The 26,759-nt window shown below is 44.9% G+C and overlaps 1 protein-coding gene across 2 annotated transcripts in view; it reads right to left on the minus strand.

Moving 5' to 3' along the window:
• Positions 1 to 26,183, minus strand: part of lmx1bb (LIM homeobox transcription factor 1, beta b) — a 75,257-nt gene extending 49,074 nt beyond the window's left edge. Inside the window, exons 1-3 of one of the 2 annotated variants that reach the window (XM_061261098.1) lie at positions 25,939 to 26,183; positions 25,554 to 25,679; positions 24,494 to 24,680 (exon numbers count right to left, since the gene is read on the minus strand). In XM_061261098.1, the coding sequence (XP_061117082.1) occupies positions 24,494 to 24,680; positions 25,554 to 25,623 (257 nt within the window). In that variant the 5' untranslated portion in view covers positions 25,624 to 25,679; positions 25,939 to 26,183. Of the gene's footprint in view, positions 1 to 24,493; positions 24,681 to 25,553; positions 25,758 to 25,938 lie in introns of those variants that run through there. The other variant, XM_061261097.1, reaches the window with a different exon arrangement.
• Positions 26,184 to 26,759: the final 576 nt, after the last annotated feature.

Below are 26,759 nucleotides of genomic sequence, written 5' to 3' on the forward strand. Positions count from 1 at the left end.
TTATTAATAATGCATTAGACACTTTCGCAAATAACTCAGTAATGGCGCTGCGGTGAAGTAATGGTGTTAGCAGACCATTATCAGGTCAAAGGCGTGTTAATCCTGGACGAACGCCATGAGGGAGACTTAGCGCGAACGCACACATGTGCGCGCCGTGTGAACGCCAGCTACTCCAGCGACCAAGGCTGACGGGCAGCTGTCAATCTCTCCGAAATGAGCCAGGAGCCGGAATATTCCAGTTGCAACAGAGCGTGCCTGTTAACTCCTCTGAAGTCTTTCTTTCTTCAGTAGACGGCTACGCCCACGTGTGTCTCCTGTGAATCAAAGCTCATTAATTACACACCTGACTAGTGAATCATATGAGAATACTTCAATTACCAGAAAATATTTTTTCCCCATGAAAAAAAGAAATCTTCTTAAAGAAAGCTTGGTCTTGTTCAGTGGCAATCAACACTCTCACAAATGAAGTGACAGTGGAGGTACATTTTGTTTTGTGCCCTGAAAGTACAGTAATGTTCTGCTTGGGTACAAATGAGTACGCTTTCCAAGAAAAAAAGGTACAAATTAATTATATATTGCTGGTTAGGGGTACAGCTGTATTTATCTATAGGATACCGCCCCAGCAACAAGAATGTGTACCTCTATTTCTGAGAGTGAATAGTCTAAGCCAATTTTTTCTTCTGCCTTGATTTCTCAATGTTTGATCCGAACAGAGCCAGTGTACAGGGTGGTCTCAAACCTGACACCTTTTCCCTCAGCAACCCCCCCTCTCCAACAGCTCTATTCCAAAGATCACGTCTCTCTACGAAACTGTCAACAGAGAAAAAAAAAATCTGAATGACAAATCTCACACTGAATTCCCTGTGGGGGTCGGCGATCTGTGGTAATGCGTGGCAGGAGAACGCCAAGGGGCACAAGCTTTCGTTTCAGCAACAGGGTAGCAATATGGCATGCACACACACGCACGCACACACGCACAAACACACACATACACACGCACACATGCATACCCGCACCCACCCACATAGACACAAGCACACACACACACAAACACACACACAGAAATATGATGGAGAGAGAGAGAGAAAGACAGACCATTGATCCCGGCAGATTTCGAGCAGCTTTTAGAAAGAAGCTACTTGCTGGATACCGCAGGAATTGTTTATCACAGGGAATCTGAATGTCTAATCGAAAGCAGGCCCCGACTTCTGAACCTGTTAGGAGTTAAGACAGGCTCGAGTGTGTCTGTCTGTCTGTGTGTGCGTGCGTTTTCAGACCTACAGTACTCTCCTAACATGCTCTTCCACCCACGCTCCGCCCCTTTCCCCCGCCATACCGATAGTAACCGCAGCATTGAGGGACATTTTGTGATGTCTTCCTGTTTGGGCAAGCGGCAGGGCTGAAGGAGGGGACCCCGAAGGGGCGCCAAGCGGTAAAACCGTGCCTTACTCAAGACAAATGTTCCCTTTGTTCCGGTTTACTTAATCCATTGGCAACCTTAATAATTAACAGATAAAGCTTGTTTGGGCTCTTCTCTTTGAACGTTTTCGCTTTGTTTATTTCTTTCGTCCCTCCTCCTCAGAACTGCGCGCACATGCCTGAACCGCGTCAGGGAACTAAATGAGCAACTGCAAGAAACAAAACAAAACAAACAAAAAACAGCAAACGAAAGAGACCAAGGCGAAAACCAAAACCAAACCGGGCGATCGATGCTCTCCAGGGCCTGCATGTAAGAGTTTCCACTGCTGTTTGCCAGAGCGCCATTAAAACGTTACGGCCGCATCAGGGTGCACAGAGCCGACCGGGCGGGCAGGAGACTAGACGTGACATCTTACACTGTGCAGGGCCTCGCTATGGAGTGAACGGCTTCAAAAGAAATCCCGAAAATAAGGGATGGAATGGAGCGCTCTTCCAGGTTAGTACACAGCCGGAGGCGCTGGTGTTTAATGCCTTGTAATGTCATGTAATGTTTAAGGAGAATGACTATGCAGATGCATAGTCCTCCAGACCTCTAAAGAACAGAGTGTTTTACCCTGTAGGCAATGAGAGACACAGCAGCTACACACAGCAGAGCAGGTATACACTGTCCCTCTCTGGCCTAATGCTAGTCTTCACTCTTTTCCCTTCTTCTTCACCACATTTTAATTTTGCTAATAGTCTTATTAATAGTAATATATCTCGACCTCGACAATCCAACCCTGGTACGCATGCACAAACCATGAGAACTGCCTGCAACTAGTAGGTGACAACTGTTGGCAAGAAAATAAATGCTATCTATCTTGCTCTTCATGAAAATCAAATGACAAACCATCAGGTTAAATACAATAGCAAAAAGAAATGTGTGTGTGTTCATTTCAAAGATACTGAAAGCTACCGGCGGCCTGTAGTGTAGTGGTTAAAGTAAATGATTGGGACACGCAAGGTCGGTGGTTCTAATCCCGGTGTAGCCACAATAAGATCTGCACAGCCACAATAAGATCTGCACAGCCATTGGGCCCTTGAGCAAGGCCCTTAACCCTGCATTGCTCCAGGGGAGGATTGTCTCCTGCTTAGTATAATCAACTGTACGTCGCTCTGGATACGAGCGTCTGCCAAATGCCAATAATGTAATGTAATGTAATGTAATACCGACCCAGAAATGAACTAGGCAGAAGGGTACATTACATTACATTACATTACATTAGATTACATGAATGGCGTTGTAACCACTATGCTACAGGCCGCTACACGGTGGACCGTGAATTTGGAAGCTGGAATGGTGGTTCTTGCAGTTTCATTAATGACCCAGAATCAGTGAGGTAATACTGAAAGGTGTGCAAGGATTGGCTGGGAAGCAGGCAGCTTCCAACTGCCAAGCTCAGTTTAAATGGATTCAAGCAATGTTATTGAATAAAAGCAGTGTCACAAAGTGTCAAACATGTATGGTACACAGGTGGATACCATTGCTTTTATTGAACTATTTGGTTCTCCTCAAAACCATATTTTTGGTGATTTCTTTACTTTGACCTGGACAAGAAGAAATTACATTACTGGTGTTTTGATGTTTTTAAATGTAGACATTTTATTTATCATGTATTTATTATTTATTTATTTTCCGAAAAGAAACCCTTGAGAAGATGGGGTGTTGTGTGGTTTGAAGTGGTTGCTTCAGAATGAGTTTAGACACAAGAGGACAGTTGAGCATCGATGAGGAATGGTCTTTCAGAAGTCATTTGTGGTATTGTCTCGGGTACAAGAAACAACAACTACGACAACAACAACAATGAAATATCCAACAAAGACCAAAGGTGACTGTCTCCTAAAAAACTCAATCCAAACCAAGAAACTGAAATGCCAAATAAAAATGAAACATGGGCCATCAGGGACATTTCAAAGACAGAAAACACTTGTAGTTACATTGTGATTTCCCTGGAATATCAGTACGAAAACAGCAGCTAAAGAAAACTCTGTTATGACCTAAAGAACGTAAATCTTTTTAATGTTGTTGCTGGTCCTGGTGTTCCTGCATGGTCCACTAACCGCTGAAGTTCACTCATTACGCATCGTCTGCAAGAGGACTTGAAAATTTTCACATCAGCTCTTATACCATTTCAAACTATAAGCGGTTTTCATAGTTATAGCGCTCAGGTCTGCCAAGAGACTGCTGTGCTTATTTTTATGGTGGTGGGTTCCAAAAGCTGCCTTAAAGAGCCAAACCAAAGACAAACACACACACACACACACACACAGTCTCTTTCTGCACACTCTCACACACACACACACACACACACACACACACACACGTTCTCTCTCTCTGTCACACAAGCACCCACAGACCCCCCCAACATTCACCACACACATATACATATACACACATTTATTTCTGGCACACACATTCACATACATGTACACACATACATTCTCTCTTTCTGTCACACACACACACACACACACACACACAGACCCATCCTGCCTCCTCCACCCGACCCCTTCCTGCTCACACTCAGGCACACACACAGTCCAAAACTGTAGTAAGCTTCCATCTCTCTACCTCGAAAATTTGCATGAATAAAAACACTTAAGCAATAATCATCTTTTGCCTCCAATCGGGAGATGCGGAAGTAGCGGGCAGTGATAGTGATGGAGCATTCTCTTGGAATGCTTTCATCAGGATCCCATGCTGCTCCTAATGATCTGTGGAGCGGGATTTAGAGTACGAGCTCCAGCAGATTGCCACACTGTTTCTCCCTCCATACGCATGTCAACATCTACACATATCCAGCGCTGAGGAAACAAAAAGCCATTAATCTGAACACACTCATTTTATAATTAATAAAATGGAGAGCACTGGTCCGTATCACACATCACATCTTTCCACTGCTTTTGTGAGGCTGACTTGCTATATTTATTTTAAAAAAAAGGTGTTTGTGATTAGACTCCATGTAATGAAAGAGAACATCACCACTGTCTTGTCCTGTTCTGCCCTGTTCTGTCTTTGCATTGTGTGTGCAAAACACATGCAATTTAAAAGCGAAAAACAAATGAAATACTGATTTTTCAAATACATTTTCAAATCCTCGGAATTTGCTTTCATGGGATAGCTACGTACTGAGAGTGTTCATATATTTCACACTTGTGGAGAAAAAGCTCAAGTGCCTAACCTTAGACAAACAGTTTTGAGAAAAATGTTCAATAATTCAATTTGGAGGTTCCCCCTTAAGTCCATAGCACATTCTTCACTCTCTCAAAGCGAGCTTCCTCATTGGCCTCCCTGCACCATAAATACACGGTGTTCTGTGTCCGGGCCCCGGCATCAAAGACGAGCCCCTTCTATGTGGTCCTGATAGGTCACATTTGGTTGGAATAGATTCTGTGGCCGGGGAAAGGCGGGCTGTCTCCTCTTGCGCCGTTTTTCCGTTGCATCTCAGTGGGATGATGGAGGGGACTCACTCACTGGCTCCAGCCCCGCAGGCTGCTGGCGGGCCCCATGCTGTGTGTGTGTGCGTACGGGGCAGGGGGTGTGGGGTCTGGGGGACACCCCGGCGGTGAGCGGGGAGGAACACTTTGAAGGCTTCGGCGCTCAGAGATGAATGCTGAGGGCTCCTTCGCCTCTGCTGGGTCTCAGGCGCGGCTAAACTTTACGTTTCAGCCGGAGAATTACCGCACTTAGCCAAATTTACAACCGGCGCTTTGCGTTAGAGACACATACCCGGGCAGCAGATGCTGAAACAGAGGCAATCGCACCATCTGCATTCCAGGAAAAATACTTTGGGATTTTGTTGTCTTGAGGGCCATTTTGCTGCGGTCTACTTGATAAAATTACGAGATGCACAAAGCGAGAAACAAAATATAGTCCGTGTTTCATTACACTGAATCAGTGCTTTCTCTGTACCATCACCAACACCATTGTGAAAGGTAATAATGTATATTTCTTTGTTTTTCCCCCTTTAACTGCAACACGGTATTACCATGGGACGATATTAGCCCATGCAACAGTGTTACTTGGGTACCTGCTTTTTACAAAAACACATTAGATTTCATTCATAATAGCCCTAAGATGAAAAAAGAGACAATAATCGCTATTTAAAAAATCTCATTTGAAGCGGTATCAATAGCACGTTAAAGGAGAACAAAGTGTGGTTTACAATATTGAGTGAAGTCTCTCTCTGCACATTTGGGAAGCAGACTAATATAGAAAAAAAGTAGAGAGAACTTCGTGCTGCGGTCATTTTAGCAGAGTTGTGCTCTAACCAAAGCCAGTTTTCCCTGACAATCGTGAGGTCTTAGTAAGCATTTTCAACTGCAGAAAACTCAGAACTGGGATTCCTGATTCCTACTTAATTGAAGACACAGCCGAACGAAGAAAAAAAAAACTAAACAAAAAAGATACAAGGACTTGAAAAACAAGGAGCAATTTGCAACGGGTAGCTGGGAGAGGGGCGAAAACGCGCTGTCGTGTTTCTTTTATTCACTCGCTCCATATTAGTTCCTGTCTGAAGGTTGTGGTGAACTTCAACCCACGATAAAATAATGACTAGTCGTAAGGTTGTGTCCGTGTGTGTGTGTGTGTGTATGTATGTCTGTGCATGACTGCATGCCTGTGTATTTATGTAAAAGGACCCTTTTTGAAAAAGTCTTTGGGAGGAAAAGAAAAACATATGCAGAATAGTGAGGCTCAAAACCTATATTTCACGCATGACTTTGGAGAATGCTAATAAGGATTAGAACCACACTCCAACTGTGGCACTTCTTTATGTGTCCAATGGTGACTTTCATCTTGACCCCGTTCCTGGAGTACAGAAAAGCCACACCCTCTACTTCACAAAGCCTTTCATAAAAGCCAGTGTCTTTCTTTGTACGATCCATCATGGATGAGTTCAAAAGACATGCTTCTACCGATTGTGAATTTCATATGGATATGCACAGGTTATTTATTTCTTGTGAATAAAATGGACAGTTTTCTCTCATTCTAATTGGCCATTTCCTCTGTAGCTGCAAAGTCTGCTGGCTCAAAAAAGCATAGTCCCAGAGACCAGGGTAAGTCATCTCTGACCCCTGACTTCTGGTTATTATAGTTCATTAAAGATGTGCAGCAGAAGAAATGCTATCCACCTGGATGTATGGTTCTAAGGAAAGATGATTAAACCAATTGGGTCCAAAAATCTGATAACGTGTAATCTTGGACTTCAGCATGTGGTGCGCATGTGTCTGTGTGTAAACCAGCTTCAGCAACACCCTGAACATTTCATTCACTTGTGTGTGATCTTCTGTAGCTTTGTCTCAGACAATTGACAGGTGACAGTCTAACAGCTACCCTATGCTAGCACAGCCGATTGGACGAGAACGGGGCCAATGAGCTACTCCAACCTCCTAGACACTGTAGCATCACCAGTGTGTCGGTTCTTAGGGCTAAGCATGCACACACGTGCACACACGCGCACGCGGACACACAAACACACGCGCACACACACACACGCACGCGGACACACACGCACACACACGCACAGCACGCGCCACACCCCCACGCGACACACACCACAGCCACACACCACATTCCCTCTCTGCGCTCACACTCCTCTGATGAAACCGCTGAAGAGAACACGAGGCTCACTGCAGAGGGCTTGGAGCTGGGCTGGACTGGGCTGGGTGCTGTAGGTTATATTCCTGTGGATGAGTCACAGAGCATACCATCCCCTCCGCACACATCCATCATTAATGACAGGAATATATCAGTGTGCGGCCTGAAGTGAAAGGGCAACGGTAAGTTGCAAGTGCATGCTAAAAACCACAACGACACATGGACATATACACAAAAACACACACAGTAGAAAGACTTATACTTTCACACACACGCACACACACATGCATGCACACCACACACTCGCGCACACGCACACACACACGCGCGCACACACACGGTGACTGAAATGATAGCCCTGCCGTTGAAGCCTTTCTCGCTCCATTTGATGTTACAGCGGTGGGGCACTTAAGCTTTAGTGCGGCTCTTGTTTTTATGGGCAGGGCGATGAATGCCCCCGTTCTGAGAGGTGAGGCTTTCCTCTCCATCCGTCCAGCCGGGGAGAGATTACTCATTATGACACCTCACGTCTCCGCGCGGGGGGCAGGGGGGAGCTGACAGACGAGGGGGAAGGGGACCCCAGCTAACCCCCGTGCTGCCTGCCGGCCCGCCTCGCGGTTTCAGTGGCACGCACAGCTCCGGCTCACAGAGGAGGGATCGGGAGGAGAAGCCACAGCCTGCAGCCCTGCCAACAGAGCGTCCCACGCCTGGAGGAGAGCCAGAGAACAGGCACGTATACTCTCACTCACGCACGCACGCACGCACTCACTCACACACACACACTCACACACACACACACACACACACTCGCTCACGCATGCACGCACGCACGCACTCACACACACACACACACATACACACACACACACTCGCTCACGCACGCACGCACTCACACACACACACATACACACACACACACACACTCGCTCACTCACGCACACACACACGCTCACTCACGCACACACACTCACTCACACATACACACACTCACACACACACTCACTCTCTCACTCACGCACGCACGCTCTCTCACACACACACACACACACTCGCTCACTCACTCACTCACGCACACACACACACACACACACACACACACACACTCACGCACACAAACACTCACTCACTCACGCACGCACATGCACTCACACATACACACAATCACACATACACTCTCTCACTCTTTCACTCACTCACGCGCACATACACAAACACATACACTCACTCTCTCACTCGCACACACACTCACACACACACACACTCACTCACTCACGCACACACACACACACACTCACACCCACACACACAGGCTCTTGCACACAGGCACACAGCGTGGTCATACATGCTGCGGTCACTCCTCCTGACTCAGGATGAATAAACTGCAGTGAGTCAGGCTCCCACAGGGAGTCACACACATGTGACACGCCAGGCTCGCCGTGGCAACAGATGACACTGATGAACAGAACCGTGTTCGCACCAATGGCACAAGAGCACCAGGCCCAGACCAGACAGCATGTGCACCAGAGTATGAATTATTCCAGTTCACTAAAATAAAAAAGCTAACAGACAGCGCACGAGGGAGCCACAGCTGAAATGTGATACTTTGGCTCTTTTAGAGAGAGAAAAAGAAAGATTAAATGATCAGTATTGAGAACTAGGTTCAGCTACACCAAGCTTTTTCTTGTTTTAGTTTTTTTCAGGAACCATGGGAAATTTATTATTGGATGTTAACAGATTTTTCGTAGGATGCGAAAAGATTTTTCACAGGATGCAAACAGATTTTTCTCACAAATGTTGAGGAGAGAAAACTGCGAGCTGCTTCGCTTCGTCTCCTTTCTTCTTCTAAAAACGCGGGTAATAAAACGTTCTGCTAAACCTCCTGGCCCGTGTAACTCGCGGCGTAACTCAGAGTGACTGCGCAGCCTCCGCGCTCCGAGGTGGCACGCAGAGAACAGCGTCTGGATGACCTGCCCCCCTCCGCGCGCGCCCCTCCCCTGAAGCTGCAAACACGAGCGGGGTCAGGCCATCGCTGCCGCTCCCGCTGGGCTCGCCGTGCCGCGGCGAGGCTTGTGTTTCAGGCCCCCGGACCGCCGGCGTATCCGCTTGCCTTCCGCGGCTCCAGTCCGCCTACCGCGGGAGCGCGGGGCTGACCGTCGCGCCTGACATCAGACAGACGCCCCTGCCCCTGTCAGGAACCCCCCCGCCCCTGTCAGGAACCCCCCTGCCCCTGACAGGAACCCCCCTGCCCCTGACAGGAACCCCCCCGCCCGCCCTCCGCCCAGCAGGGGGCGGTGTGAGGACGGCCCCGCGGCCGGGCCACGGGTTCGCTCCTTTATGAAGGAAAACCGTTCCGCTTTGTACTCTTGTGTTTCTGTGTTACTGTATAGCCCACACTTATGAGATTTTATTTTAAGTATAGACAGCTTTGTGGGTCTGAAATGCCCAATAAGGAGCCGCTGCCAAGATGCCAAAAAAGATTATTTTATAAAAATGCTAATACTAAACTCAACAACTAGAGATATGCCAATGATGCTTTATTAACATATTTTGACCAGTGGTAGTCTCACTTTGCTTGAACTCATCCATGGTTTGAAAAATGAAAATGGATGCCACAGTGGTAGAACGGTTCTCTCACGCAGACCGTTGTTTCAACAGCGCGCCAGCGGTCCTGTGACGTTAAACAAACTGACTCAATTAACCAAACCGGGGAAGAAGCTACCAGTCGTGTAGTTCGGAGCGTGAAACAAACGGCTAATTACGGAAAACATTTTGTGCCTGCGACTGAACAAACGCTCAACAGGCCCCCCGGTCTGGCCAGCTTTTGGACACACGGGCCTGGCAGAGCGAAGCCGTTGGCACACTCACGCAAGCAGCGACTGCAAAACCCGTTTGGACCGGACGCACATCAGGAGTCCGGCGGTTGCCGGGTGCCGCTGCCGTGCGGGCGCAGCGTGAATTCGTCTTCAGGTTCGCAGGCTTCTGGCTGCGGCTGGAGTAACGGCACCCCGGCACGCTGGAATCCTGGAATTTCCACAAAATCCAGATAATATTTACTAGTTTCAGGAAATGTGAAGCACGCTATTTTTTTTTGAGCGGTGGTTCTCGCCAACCCGAGCCGGTACGCAAAGACGACCCCGACGACTGGAAAAAGAGCAGATGAAAAGAACAAAAAAGACGGGAGGAGAGGAAGATGGAAGCGCAGAGAATGTAATAAATGTAAAAATCATAGGTAAACATGCGCTGCTGCTCCTCTCCAGCGGCGGTGGTGGGCGGACAGTTAAATCCCAGGGAATCCACTCCCAGCTTTATTCACATCTGCCACTCAGAGGGCCAGGCATCCGAGACCCCGCCCACTGCAGCGCTCTCCACCCCTGGGGCTGACGGGGTGCAGCAGTCACACAAAACTTAATTAATTTGGCTTCTGACGTACTTAACATTTTCCACGCTTAATCTTCAAATCTAACAGAGCAGGAATAGGGGGCTATTTATAAGAGCCGCAACCAGACGCACCCGCTCCCCTTCTCCCGGCCCTGACCGCAGTTCACGCTCTCTAATTCTGCGTCCAGAATGTGGCCGGGGTTTTAATGGCACGGTCGGTGCACCGAAGTAACAGCGATGATAATTAAAAAGTAATACCATTTCAAATCGACGGAAATGCGCACGGGTAAGACCGGGTTCGGAACAGCACCTGTGAACGTGCGTGTTCGTGGTCAGTTACACAGGACCGCTTCTGTTCCTTTTTCCCCCCAAAGCTCTAGTTCCTGACTGCAGTCTGATCTGCAGCAGCAATAAAGCCCAGGTCATGTGACCAGGTTCTCCCACAGTCGTCATGCTAAGACACAGGCCTGAAGCCCACCTAACCGCACTGCTCCCTCCACGAGAGAGGCTATTACCAAAACTGGTGCAAATACTCATCGGCTTCAGCGGGCTTTCGATAGCGTAACGGGCTACTGGAACATAAAAGCTAATTTTGTGGTCAATCATTTTTTTATGTCATGCTTTATATTTTGCCCCTGGATCCTGGGACATTACTGTTCGTTAACGCTACAGTACAAATCGGTCAGGTATCAACCTTTTTAGCTAATTTAATTTCAGAAGCCTTCCCCCCATTCTCCCTCCCTCTCGCCCACTTCTTCTGCGGCAGCCCTGGAATTTCCCAGGAAGATGCACTGAGGCTGCTTTCTGAGAAACATTAGCATCCAACCAGCAGTAGTGACGGTGGGGGGGGGGGGGGGGGGGAGGAGGCAGACGGCGGGTATGGCGGTCTCTGATGATGAAGCGCCTGTCCTACTCCGCCGTGCTGCTGCAGGAATGCGGGCTCTTGGTGGCGGAATCAAAGGGAAGCGGGAGGGCGTCCGTGCGTTTTCCTGTCCTCGCCGAGGGCCCTGCAGATCAGCAACACATGCGTCTCTCTCGCCCTGCTCATCAGTCCTCCAGCCCCCGCCTCCCCTGTAAATCTCCCACATATTTCCCCCCGCTTCTTTTTGAAGCTTCCACGGGCCGAGGGACCTCCAGCACAAATCATTTTAGCCAGAGAGAGAGTGTGTGTGTGTGTCTAGAGAGAGAGGGAGTGTGTGTATGTAGAGAGAGAGAGTGTGTGTGTGTGTGTAGAGTGTGTGTGTAGAGAGAGAGGGGGTGTGTGAGTGTGTGTAGGGAGATAGTGTGTATGTGTGTGTGTGTGTGTGTGTGTGTGAAGAGAAATAGTGTGTATGTGTGTGTGTGTGTGTGTGTAGAGAGAGAGTGTGTGCATGTGTGTGTAGAGAGAGAGAGTGTGTGTGTGTATGCATGTATGTGTGTGAGACAACATGCAAGTGAAGGTGTGTAAGTACATCTGTGTGTTATGCCTGTGTGTGCGTGCGTGTGTGTGTATATATACATGCACGTACTGTTTGTTTCAATACATGAGTGTGGATGTGTGATTGTGTAAGTACATCTGCCAGTTGTGCCTATGTATTTGTGCGAGAGTGTGTATGCATATGTGTGAATATGTGAGTGTACATGTGTGGGTATATTTTGTGTGTTGCGCCTGTGTGTGTATGCGCCTGCATGCATGCATGCATGTGTGGGGGTGGGTGTATGGGTGTGTGTGTGTCAGTGTATGTGTGCGAGCATGTGTGCAAATGTGGGTGTGGGTGTGTGTGAGCTTCAGTGAGCGTGTGTGAGCACATGGGTGTGTGGGTTTGTGTGTGTGCATGAAAATGTGTTTGTCACTGTATGTGTATGTGTGTGTGCGTATGTGCGTGTATATGTCTGTGTGCATGTCAGTGTGTCTGTGTGTGCGTGAGCGTGTATGTACGTGTGTGTGTGAGTGTCAGTGTGTGTGTGTGTGCGTGTCTGTGTGTGTATGTGCGTGTGTGTGTCAGTGTGTCTGTGTGTGCGTGTCAGTGTGCGTGTGAGTGTATGTACGTGTATGTGCGTGCGTGCGTGTGTGTGCGTGTATGTACGTGTGTGTGTGCATGTCAGTGTGTGTGCGTGTCAGCGTGTGTGTGTGTGTGTATGTGCGTGTGTGTGTGCGTGTGCGTGCATGCACGTGTGTGTGTGCGTGTCAGCGTGTGTGTATGTGCGTGTCTATGTGAGAGGGGCTCACAGTGGTTCAGAGAGGGTGAAACCCTATCCTCAGAGTTTTCGCAGAGGGCCGGTTCCCTCGCTGTGAGGGCGAGCAGCAGTCAGCTGAGAGGTAACCAAACAGAGAGGGGCGCTGCAGGCCTCCTGCTGCTCGCGCTGTTGCTCTTTCACTTTATTTAAACCTCCTCCTCTCCCTCCCCGCGCCGCGCCGATGAGATATGTCCAGAGCCCGTGGCAGCGGAGCCTGAGGCCTACCCCGGGAACGGCGGCCGAGACGTCCGCTTTGATGGACGGCGGGCGCACTGCATCTCCCGCTTTCTCACACAAACGGAGCGGCTCCGTGTCACCACGCCACTCCCCGCTCGCCGCTCTCCAGTTTTTGATGAACTGCGGCCCGGGTTTCGGAGAGAAGGGGTCAAAATATCTGAGCTCCTCCCTTTTCGTTTCCAAGAGTGCAAAAGATAACACTACGCTGGTCACTAAAAGAAGAAAAAACATGCCCTGACCTCCTTTAGTGGAGGATGGCTGAGTCATTGCCAAATCTAATTGGCTAAAAACCCTCATCAGATCATGAAACCCACAGCAGAGATAAAAATCTCTGAGTAAAATTACGTTTTATATTACATACAAATATGAATTGAAATACTTGCATAAAATATATGGGGAAAGCATTGACCCTTGACAGTGTCAGTAAATAAATATTAAAAAGGCCTCTCTGTATATATATAGGCCCACATGGACATGGTCCTTATTCAGTCTAGACCAGCGTTTCTTACAGGTCAAGAGCATGGGAGTATATGAACTGGGTGGTGGAATGAGTCTGTAGTTCACTATGCTATGGTGGATAGTATTTCATAGGTCTCTGAAAGACACTGAATTTCTCATTTGGGTCCGGTCCCTATTATTAAAAAGTATTTCCAGTTCCAAGTTTAAGTTCTAGAGTCACCACCAGATAAAACTAGTCAAATGGAGTAGTACCACTGGAATGCTGGTTCCACAGTCACAGACAGATAAAACCTGTTAAATGTAGCAGGACCACTGGAATGCTGGTTCTAAGAGGCAGCGGGAGCGTGAAGCTGCTCAATCAGCAGTAAGAGGGGGGTAATCTGTCGTGCTCTGGAGACGGGCCTGGAGCCTGAAGCCGGTGGGACACTGCAGGGAGGAGCCAAGCCTTCCCAGCATGCCTACCTGCCATCTGCCTCATTGGTTCTGAAGGGAGGGGAGGTGGGGGGCGGGGGGGTGGGGGGTGGGGGGTTAATGAGAGAAAGGACCGGTGGAAGAATTTGCGGTGGCTGGTTAAAGTAATAAGATTTGTTTCAGTGCATCTGATCTCCAGTCTAACAGACTTCCAAACAGTCGGTGGAGTAAATAATGCCCCCGGGGGGATTACCACGAATGGGGTGGGGGGCACAAAGGAATCCAGGCCCCGGAGGGCTCTGGGGGCACACAAGGGAGGGAGTCGGGGGGGCTTATGGGGCGCTGGAGGAGTCGAGTGTTGGCGTTTCTACAAGAAGCTCTCTATTCACCTCACTTCTCTCTGCGCCCCCCAGCCTACTTCAAGTCAAAAACAAAAAACATACGGCAACAAAAAAAGTTATCCAATAACATTGCGGGAATGACGATGATGTCATGCCCTTCAGTTCCTCTCGCCCTGTTGCCCAATGGTTCGGCATCATTTCATGCTCCCCCCACCCCTGTTTCATTTTATGGATATAATCTTTTTAAAGTGGCCCCGATCGTCCTCCTCCCTTCAGCCGATCTCAAATGATCCATGACAGGGTGGGGCTGCACTTTTTCTGAACTCCCTGGAATTGGCTCAGGTCCACCTTAAGGAAGGTAATCATCTGAAGACTGGCTCTACAGGGCTGAGCCTGCACAAGAGCGGGGGTGCCTCACGCTGCTAATATTTCACCGCATATTCACAAATATGCAGGAACAAAACAATGAAGAAAAAAAAAAAAAAACATAAAACATAATTTGATTGCTCAAGCTAAGAGAGCTAAATTCCTTTAATCTTCACGGCGCGTATTCTTCATTCGGGAGAAAAAGCAATTACACTTTATAATTCAAAAGCAATATAAAACCAGCGAATATGTGAAAAAAAAAATCTTATTGGGAGGTTTAAAAAAAAAAAAAACGAAAAAAAAAAAACTTGACAGCTGAACTGAACTCACCAACCGAAACCTGCTGCTAACAACAAGCTTGGCACCGATTCACAAGGTAAAACACAAAGCATGTAGCGGGGGCTGTTTTCAACATCAAAATGGAGGGAGGGGGGAGCTCATAAGAAAAGTTATGTGCTCGTTTGACTGTGGCGAAGGGTTTGGAGGAGAGGTGGGCTTTGGCGAGGGTGGGGGCTTTATAGAGCCCCATCCGATTGGGGCGCTATTCTTTCTTTTTTCCGTGCTTGACACGAATAAGGGGATTAGGAGTTCGGGTTTCCGTCAGTCCTGCACTAGGCACAAAGAAGCGGAGAGCTTAGTGTCACAGTCCATGATAAAAGTGCGGATCTCTGTCAGTCAGCTAGTGCGGAAACACTGCTGTTGGGGAACTAATCTCATTATGAGATGAAGAAGGAGAGGAGAGGAGAGAGAGAGAGAGAAAATGAGACTAAAGTGCATTTAATGACATTCGGTCCCATCGTCATCTGTGCTCTCAGACGGTGCTTCAGACACCGTTAAGGGCAAAAGGCTCTCCACCCTCCATCTCCCCACTGAAAAATATAATGCGGATATCGGATTCATCCAATATTGTTTGAGCAGTTTTCTTTAACACGATTAACAAAGCTAAATGAACCCTTTAAGGTGTAAGACCACAAATCTGTGATTACAAAGTTTGTAATTGAACATTCCAACGCTGATCAATCACGAAACAATCACTACTGGTAATTGGAAGCAATTGAGTTCTCGAACATACAATTCTTTAAAAAAAAAAACATTCCAAACAAACTATAGAGTAGGTCATTTGGAATGTTTCTTCAACATTCTAAGTCAGTGTTCTGGAACTCAATTTGCTTTCAATTACCAGTAGTGATTGTTATATCAGCATTGGAATGTTCAATTATGAACTTTCTAATCACATATTTGTGACCTAACTCCTTATGGGGTTAACAAGGCTGCCCGTGGTCCCGGTTGTTCTGAGGACGTGTGGCTGTGGAAGAGTCTGGAGTGGGAGCGGGGTCGAGGGGGGAAAAGGGGGCCTGTTTGCGGACAAACAAAGCTCCGTGCCCACGTTCCCATGCGGGGGTGGAATGTGGGACCCTTGTGTGAGGAGGAGCTCGAGGTGCACGGCCTTCCAGATGCAGCACTTGCCACTCGGGTGCCACCCTCTTCTTGGGCAACTGCGAAAAGCCGACGCGCTGGAAAACAAACATTCCTGCGACCAGCTCCCGTACCGGGGTGGATGGAACCGGCTCGCGAAACTGCCACCCCCAGCACTGCACACATCGCACTGCACGCACAATCTAAACACCGCTTTTATAACAGACGGAGAATCGCAAAGAGAACAAAAGATACAGAAAGAACTCATTGAGAGCAGGCGAAAATGAGAGCCTGATGAGTCCATTTGAGTGCCACGGATCCCCAGATACAGAGATAGTGCCGTCTAATTCAGCCAAAACTGTCAGTTCAGTATCACCCTTTTATGTGAACACATCTTAAGATATTTCAGATATTCACAGCACAGGCCATGAGACACTGCGCAGGAGGTGCTAGAGGCCACAGTGGAGTGCACTGACTAAGCTACAAATTTCTGAGGAAAGGACATTGGAAGCATGCAGGATATTACAACATCTCACCGTCTCTGGAAGGCACACTCCAGTTAGACCATTTCTAGGTACTCAGGATTTATAGCAATCGTTTTCATTTCCTGTTCAGTTAAAACTTCGGTCTAATAACCCCGCTTAACAGTAAAGACTAATAATCCACATTAGCACCCCCCCTGCATTTCATCAACTGTGATTCGGTTTTGCCTTTTAAATCATTTAAAAATACTCTCTAAATGCATCACTTCATTTTTCACACGGTAATATGGAACTATTAATGTTTTATATTGTCAGTAACCATTGATAATGATGTAAAATAATAACCATAGCCTTCCTCCTCCTCCTCCTCATCATCGTCACCAGAAACACACATCTGTAAGAGGAAAATGATGAGGAAAGCAGATGTGGTTTTTCTGCATGTTGTCATTATCATAGACGGTGTTTGGGAACGTAATGAGGCAGTGCTAATCCTGGCTGCGAAGTTTCACACTGGACACATCTCCAGCGGAGCTCCTTCAGAGCACTGACCCTCTGCACAGCCTGACCCACGAGGCTCAGCAGCCTCGGCAACCGCCGGGATCTGAGAGAGGAGCCTCAGCTGTGGATGCCGACAAACACCCTCCACCTTCCTCCATTTTGGCTCCGTGGAGCTGGAGTGCAATCCAGTTTCTTTTGGTGGCCCTGATGCCCTATGAGGGGCACCACAAACTCCCCCTGCTCCCCTTGGTTCTCACCCAGGAGAATGTCCCCTTGAGTGGTCATGGGGTTCTCAGTCAGCTGAACCACTGTCTTTCCAAAGTGTCTAAATTCGCTGCTTGTTTATAAGTCTACTGCCTCTCATGTACACACACACACACACAATGTGCACAGGCACACACGCAGTTGGGACACACACAGTCGTGTGGAGGTCAGCACAGGTTTTTGCCTTTTTGGCCTCCCGAGCATTTCCGGTCCAACCACCCGCATGCCCTTTCAGCATAGACCCCTCCATGGAAACCCCTCTATCTGCTCCCCCAGACGTGTGATGAACAGGAGGGAGACCCAGTGCTTCAGGTGCACTAATAAGAGCTCGTTTCTGGGCTGGTTAGTCCAGGCTTCTCCCCTGCCGATTCCTCCTCCAGGCTGAGGCTAGTCTGGTTAGCAAGAGGTCGGCCAGTGTGCTGTGCAGCGTGTAGAGAGGAGAGTGCTAAAAGTGTATCCAAATAAAATTCATTGCAACAGTGGCCCAGGGAGTAAAAGCTGCGGAAGTTGACAGAAATATACACATTTTTATTGCTAAATGCTAAAAATAATGAATGCCAAGATACCTTCTTGAGAACTTGTTTTGTAAACTCCATATATATTATGACCTTGGTTTGTAATTCTTATGCACATATTAAAAAGAATGTGGTTTAATTAAATAATTAAAAAACAAATAGGAAAAACATTCTGCACATAACTGACATAACTACTACTACCCTGGAATTAGAAACCGGAGGGTTTTTTTGAAAGGCATAAAAATGCATATACAGTACCGTGCCATATTTCATAGCAGTTATGGAAATGTTAAGCACACCAGAAAGGCACTTAGCAGAAAGAATTATCGCTTGTAACCTAAAAGTTTATCAATGTAAGTACGCACATGCTGACTCTTACAACTTTACGGGCCCTGTACATTAAGTTCTGCTTAATAAAAGCATGAATTATTCAATAATGCTGCGGAAAGGCGGCATATGAACGCAAGCACAAACTGCTGTGGAGAAATGCATTTATTAGCAAACCAGGAACACGCTCAGCTGCCACTGTAAAGCCGGCAGGACCAATGCAAGGAAAAATAAATAAATTACCAGGAGCCTTACGAACAGACCGAGCAAACGGAATATGAAAAATCTCTCAAAGTGCCAAAAAAACAAAGTGGTGGAAAAAAGGGTGTGCGTGTCACGATAGGACAGATGACTGCATCATATTTGGCTTCTGGGCCAGAGCTGGCGATGTTGATATAAAACCTAATACTTCCTTGCAGAGGAACATGGCCAGACCCAGCCAGCCCTGTCTCCATGCAGCCAGAAGCCCTGCAAGCTGAAGCAACATTATCCAGCTTCGAGCAGCGCCCTGCTTCCTACACGAGGCCCACAAACTCAGCTCGCCTCTGACACGTCTTTTCAGCTTTTTTCCTTTGTTTTCTTTTAACTGTTCTTACTTTTCAGTTGTCATGTAAGAAGGCAACTTTTGAAAGCCCAAAATTGTAACCTTTCAACTGGAAACCTACAAGCCCTGCAACTAGGAGCAGATATAGGTTATGTATGGTATTTATTTTTATTTAAGAGCGGGTTCTTTTGCCAATATTGCAGGGGATAGAAGCTTGTGACTGCATGTGTGTGTTTGTGTGTGTGTGTGTGTGTGTGTGTGTGTGTGTGTGTGTGTATATGTGTGTCTGTGTGTGTGTGTCTGTGTGTGTGCGTGCCTGGATGAGTGTGTCAGCTCATTGCGTGTGAATATGACTCAGGAGGACACTCACTTCAGTGTCTCACACATACACTACCTACAAAAAAACTCCTGTCAGCATTAATCTACCAGGGATCCAGTGCACGACTAATTAAAAAACAACACACCGCTAGAGGATGCCCCAATGGTCCGAAAAAAACCTCCCATCAGCACAGCTGGGAATCGCGGCACATTTAGGACTACAAGACCGTTAGCATGGCTTCTGCGATTCTACATCGTGAAGAACTGGGTCTTGGAGCAATTTCTGCTGAACTGGCCTACATTTATACAGTAAAACAGGAAATGGGAAGGAGGGGTCGGAAAATTATAAAACCCCCCCACCCCCGAAGGATAAGCTCACAAACTGCATATAACTGAGGTCACGATACCGGACCAAAATTCCATCAGCAGCCGACGCATATATCCACGTTAATTTTCACGACATTTACCACATGGTTTCTCCGTTGCTATGGTAATCAACAAACACCCCACGATTAACCCACGGTTGGCCATTAAATAATTCGGAAATCTTTAAGTCATTAAAGGAACGTTTTATAATGTCAATAAAGTTAAAATTATTTCATAAACCATCTTTAATACGCGAATAAATGCTGAATTTCAATGATGGCCAGAAACGTGCGCGCGCACACACGCGCGCGCACACACACACACACACACACACACACACTCACTTTTACACACGCACACAGCTCTGCATACCCAGTACATCAAGTTTACGCAAATATATATGATAGATGATACCCATATAACACACACATTCACCGAGATTCATCAATCAATCACGTCTGCTCCATATCTTTAGACAGCTACCAAAATAATAAAAACCTTTACACAACAGTAATTAGATCCAGCGGCTTACCCTGCTAACACGAGAAAGTCTCGCAGACATTTGTAACATATTGAACCGAACGTCATGTTTCGGCAGCTAATCCTATAATAACATTATTCAGCCGAGTGGCTGGAAAAGAAAAGTAATGAAGAGCAGAGCTCAGAAGAAAAAAGAAAAGAAAAAAAAACACAAACAAAACAAAAGAAAAAATGAAAAAAATACACAAGCGCACCCAATCTAAAGGCATCACTGTGAACGGCGGCGAAGGCGTGAAGGTGAACGCAATAGTCGATTTGATGATTTAGCGCGTACGTAATTACAGGGCACGTCTCGGGTGCTTTTGGAATGTAATTAGGCAGGTCTGCCTCCGTAACCCGGACTCTCTGTTCGAGCCCATGGCAGTTTGTGGGCTGGCTAATGCGTCCTAAATGAATGTCATAAAAGTCAAAAAGGTGTGAATTACACATCTAAGTATCCCATTGGTGCGAATAAACAAATGCATAGGCCTACACTAAAAACAACAACAGCAAACAAAAAAAATAGACATTCCATTTCATGATTTGAGACTAAACATGATTGTAAATCAGGCAAAATGAGCTCATTGAAATATGTGAGTTTGAGTGCATGTGTATAAGTTTGTATAAGCATGTGTAGCCGCACGCGTGTATGTGGTGGGTGAGACTGTGAATAAGAAAGTGCGTTATTGCGTGTTTGATAGTCATCTGGCTCTGAGTGTGACAAGTTTGAGTCTTGTGATCAAATGTGGTCGGTCCTCTCTGGTGAACTCAGCCAGTGCACAAACAGGGCGGTGGCAGCGGAGGAGGATGAAACAGGCCGCCGTGAGTGCGGCAAACGGCACGCGAGGAAGCCATTACGGCTCTCAAGGATTCACCTTCACACAAACGTTTATTTCATCCAGTGGCAGTAATGGCTCATACAGTGTCAAAGAATCGTAAATCTGTATTGTATCAACGTTAACAGAAATAATTATGAAGATTCTAGAAGTTGAATTAATTAGGGTATATTTTGTCTGCTGTTTATCTGTGAAAAACACACAGACAAACTGACACACACTGACACACACACACACACACACACACACACACATATATAAACATACCTCTATAACTTAGATATATGGTCTTCACACACCACAAATATGCTGTCACAAGCAACCAAACATTCAAATTTTGTGACCTAGCACAACTATTTGAAAGACTCAAATTGCTGTGCAATGTTGAACGTGTTAAACTATAGCTTGCCAAAATATTTCAGTACTAACACTTTGAAGCAAATGAAAAAGATAAGAATAATCACGTGTCCTCTCTTTGATTCACCTCTGTACAGAGTGACCTTATCTCTTCTACGCATCTTACACCAGCTTCACACACACACACACACACACACACACACACACACACACACACACACACACAGTCTAGACGTGAAAAAAGCTGGTGAGACAAGTAAGACTTTCTGAAGAAAAAAAATCTCTCCAAAACTGTGGACCTGAACAGCATTTGCCCAGTGTCAGCGTAAGCTGGTGTCTCCGGGGCGATGGAATCCGGGTCCGTAGCTATGAAATTGGCATTGTTACTGCTGACTGCTTACGGTCATGTCAGGGAAGCCGACTGAATAGCAGACAAAAAAAAGTGATGCAAAGCAATAGATGTTGCCCATTGTTTGTTGCCAGGCATCTCACGGGGAGTTATAATGTCCCGGTGATTGAAGTAGCAATGTTTAAACCCCCGACACAAAAAGCCCTTAAAGTGTACTGACAAGCATGGAGAGCACTCACGCCGAGAGAGGCAACGTGCGGCCTTCTGCCAGCCTGCATACACTACACCCACAGTCAACATGGAGCCGTACGCTGCAGCCTTACACTGCAGCCTATACACAACCCACAGACAGCACCCAGATTATCCATCACTCTGAATATTCTCACTATTTGCTTCCTAAGATTTGACAACGAGCAAGGCCTTCGCTGAGCGTCTGTACTTTGAGCACTTGTTGATATCTTACTCAGGTGTTTAAATATCATATAAAGTGCTGGGCACAGCTTATTCAAATGTAGTGGCGTTGGGGGGAGGGGGTTATAATGTTGCCTACAGTTGGATTTAGGAGAGATGGATGCTGGCATCAGTGTACCTCCCTGACACATGACAAATTTTGTTCTCTTGCCTGCGTCTACCCAAGTCCCACGACAACGGGACGAAAAGGCTTTCTGTGACCAGCCAGAAAAAAAAACATTATTTTGTCTAATCTTCTCTAAACCTCTTCTCTTCCTTCACTTGTTCCTTTACTACTGGTATTTAATATAATTACAGTTTAGTATATATCAATTCTGAATGAAATGCTATAGCAATGCAAGATTTATACATACGAGAGAGGACAGAATCAACAAATTTTGGCTCTTGTATGTACAGCAAAACTGCACTCCTTTCACTGAACACATAAACATTTGTTGTTTATTATTAGTAGTAATAGTAGTTGTATTGGTAATTTCAATTGCGGTGATGCAAATACATGGCAGCAATTGTTTAATACTTACTTGAGATTAATATATTTTGTATATATTGTAATATTTCACAATATTAGTTTGTCCTAAATTGATTATTTGTATTATTATTATTCATTTTTGCTATTATTATTATTATTATTATTATTATTATTATTATTATTATTATTATAGCAAAGCATTAATGTTTATATTAATATTAATACTAATATTTATATTGCGAAGCCCGAAGAGAAAATGAGTAATGTGAGGTGGCTGGAATAATAATAACAATAATAACAATAATAACAACAATAATGATAATAACTATAATAATATTTCCAATTCATTGCCAATCTGTTCCGTTCTAATAAAGTATTCTTGCATCCAAGAGTTTGGAGTTTGCTTAATCTAAATCTAAATTGCCAAACAGCGAATACCTGTTAGCCACACATCCAGCATTGTTATAGCAGGTCAAAAACATCGGTTTTTCCAAGATGTCCTCAGGTGGACAGATTTATTAATAAATAAATAAAATACAGGTCTACGTAGGCCTATACAAAATAATTTTTAATCCGGATTTTTAAAACAGGATTATTTTATATTCTTACATTACAAATAACGATAGGCTACTATACGACAACGTGATTTCGTGACATCCACATTCCATAAAATAGCCTAGTCCTCGAGCGATTGCAAATATCGACCTACATGCACATTAAGATATATAACCGGAAACACTACAAAGCATTTCCCTCATAAATAGCGACGTGATACATCGGAATGTTTTTCCATTTGGACACATACTTTACAAATGGCATTGATATTCCATATTTTCCGGGAATCATTTAAAACCTCGCTGTTTTTTTAAGTATACATAACATCGAATTTTCTAGTCTTGTGTAGCCTATAAATATCAGAAATCTAAATGCGCCCATGCACGTGCAAGCGTACCTAAACCGCAGGTTTATTTATCTTGTCTTTAATCTCTTAGCGCGTCCACCTTAAGTGATCAAACGATTAATATAATCTCTTGTGTTCACCTACAAGCGACGTTACTAATGACACACTTGAGAAATGAGCAACCAGCTCTATACATTTGATGGGAAATGGCTCGCAGCACTGCAGTGAAAAAATGTAAAGGAATTTACTGAAAGGTCAATTTTTAGTTGTGCAGGCCGAACGTCAATGAATATTCAATATTATCAAATGTCATAGCCGAAATAACAAGAAAACGGTCGAATTTTGGATCAACAGACTAAATTTTATTTTTATAAAGACCTACAGCCGACCCACTAAGCAACTGTAGAAATGGTTTTAAAAAATACGAAAACAACAAACAAATCAAACAAGCAAAAACAAGGATAAATCGTCGGACATATATGAAAAGTCTTGCCTATGAAATTATCATTATTATTATTAATTAATGGTATTATTATAACACTACTACTACTACTACTACTACTACTACTACTACTACTCCTACTACTACTACTACTACCACTACTAATAATAATAATAATAATAATAATAATAATAATAATAATAATAGGCCGTATTAATATTTAGCCTATGTGCACAAAAAATAAGGCACATATTTTAATTTTAAATTCGAGCACTGGATGTATTTAGAAAGCGGCTGCATGGAAATTATTGTTTCTGTATGACATGAAAACGCACAGAACAAATGAAAGTAAGTACGCTACTTAAATAGCGAGATAAATAGATAATGAATAAATAAATCAATAAACAAACAACTTTCCAGACTTGCATATTGAGTTTGATACATCTGTGGTAGGCCCATCTTTGGAGGTAGGTTCGTTTAAAAAAAAGCACAGATAGTGCTTCGATAAAACCTGTTCTTACGCGTTCTATACAGACTATTATTTATGTAATAATTTCAGCCTTTGTAAATCAATCGCTGCGTATAATTTCAATGTGACATCGAAACGTTAAGCGCCACAAAAATCTAAATACGTTGTAAAACAAATGCTATGTAACAGGACATTGAAACAAAATCTTGCAACGAAATCATTATAGCAAAATCTTATTGACAACATTGGGCTCATGCTTCACCTTTATAAGAATCTAATAAATTCCCAAAGGATTGAACAGCTAATAGCCAAATTCACGACCAAATGTTTAGGCCCTAATAAATGCAATTAAAAATTGTCTGCCCATAATTTGCCGGGGGAAAAACTAAAGGTATGGCAAGACAAAAACAATGACTGGTTCCACAGCATAAGAACAGAGCAAAAAATTAAAAGATGTTCATCAACATGTATCCGTGCCACTTACTGTTGGTAGTCGTGTTTGCAGTACAGTTTCCTCTCCCGGAAGTAACAGCTGGTGGTGAGCGGTTGTTGACACACAGCGCACTGCAAACACTCCTCGTGCCATGAAGACTCGTTCACTCGCATCAGAAAACGGTCGGATATGGGTCGCTGGCACCCTTCGCATACTGCCTGGTGATGGCACTCCGTCCCTGAAAGGCATGAAACAAGGTTTATATGTTTGAAAAGTAACCGAAAATAAGTGCACATTCCATTTAAACGATTGACGGACGCAAAAGAATAACATTATTTTAGTTAAAAGCGCACACACAAACATAGGCTATTCCTTTGCTGAATTCACTTAAAGAAGAAATATAAAGCTATGACTAGTACAGACAACCCACTGTTTGTGTTTTATTAAATGGAAGAGCTCTTGCTTGGACTTGAAAGAAGCCCATACTCATAATGAAATTTAATTTAGCGGAATCCAACCACAGAAGTTAAACAAAACATTCAAACTGTATGGCCCGAAAATGCAATGACAGGTCAGGAAGTCAATGGTACGCTTTTGAATACCCAAGACATTTACAGAATGATGTGCCTTATGTGCATAGCCCACGCACAAATATGTGCATAATAAAGTCCATATACTATAGTCCAACTTGTTACTGAAGCGAAACGTAATAAGTGGTGTTTTGGGGCAAATATGTATACACATGCTTGCTAATTTACTGCATTACTTACATCACACTGAAATAACTAATTAACCAAAAATATCTCAATTGTAATTTCTCAACTTTATTGCAGGACTTTAATATAGGCTACTTACTCAAATGATACACATCTTGGGCATATGAACCACTGTAGCCGGCAACAGAACTGCTCGAAAGCTCTTCCAAGGATTTAAGGCAACGTGAGCAGAACATTGGCTATAGCTTCTGCACCGCATTACATTATTTAATTTCGGATTGCCTGGCTGATGTACAACGTTCGATTTCACAAATTGTTATTTATACTATCGAGCGAACAACAGCATGTTTCTGTGGCTGTTACACTTTGACTCTGATAATGTGACGAAAACTTACCGAGCATAACTCCCAACGTAGCCGGTCCCGACCGTAGGGGATGGTCTTCTATTTTAATACCGTCCAACATCTTAGAGTAATCGGAGTGATTTCTCGCAGGAAAGCACCTTTCCAGAGACTCTGGACCTGTTGCAATATCCATAACAATGTTTTGTCAGAGACCTCTTCCTCTCAAAAATCTCACTTATTGCACAACACAGAATCTGGTGCAAAAGTCTCCACAGACACATAAAAAGTGTTCTTTACAGAAGACTGCTTTCAAACTATGCACTGTGCTAGTCTATACTGGCGCCTTTGTTGTTATTTTTTCAAACGCAAACCCTGAGGTGGCACACCAGGTCGTAATGGAGGAATAAATTCAATAAACACCGTCTCACGCAGTCACCTGTTAATTTGGTTAGATTGCGTCCGTTTCCTTTCGCTGAATACGGATGGTCTAGCTGTCGCGCCACGCTGGGTCACTACTGGTGAATCCTCGTTCGGAATGTGTGCTAAAAGGTGAAAAGTAATCAGACACTGCAGTAAATCCAGGAAAGATAAGTGGAGATGTTCCAAAGTGAACTCTTAAATTAATGTGCCATGCAGAGTCCCGCTGCTTGAAGAGTCCGAAACCGAGATTGTGGCGAAAGGATACACCCACCCCCTTCTCAAGCCGCGTCACTTTTTTAGACTATTTACTGACATTTGGATGCTATTGGTGCGCAGTGTTCGTGCGCTCTACGGAGTGGAACTAAGCGTTCCGCCTCCAAAATCGTCAACTAGTGCCATGCCATGCACACGGGAAGTGGAAAAAACTATATGCCAGTTCAGAAAAACAATAAAAACACCCTTAAACTTTGAAAATGGAAGAGTTCAACAAAATTCGGTAGCTATTTGTGATATTGCCAGAGGAATACCAAGAAAGAAAATAAAAAAATAAGAAACAAAATCCGATTAGATGACTTAGATTAATTCCAAGCATAATATGTATTTGAATTTAAAAATCTTCTTTGTGAGCACATTTATATCTTATATACAGGTAGAAGAAACCGAAAAGAACGCGAAGAAACCAGCGTCCTGCTACTTTAATCAATGTTCTGCACGTGGTCAAACTTAAGTAGGTATTCAGGATAAACTGAGTACTGAAATCTCAAATACCTTTTTATTTACTTTAGATGAACCGTTATATTCAGTAGGCCTACTTGATTTGCAGGCAAGCATTTCCTG

This window comes from Conger conger, chromosome 11, assembly GCF_963514075.1.
Source record: "Conger conger chromosome 11, fConCon1.1, whole genome shotgun sequence".
Lineage (NCBI taxonomy): Eukaryota > Metazoa > Chordata > Actinopteri > Anguilliformes > Congridae > Conger > Conger conger.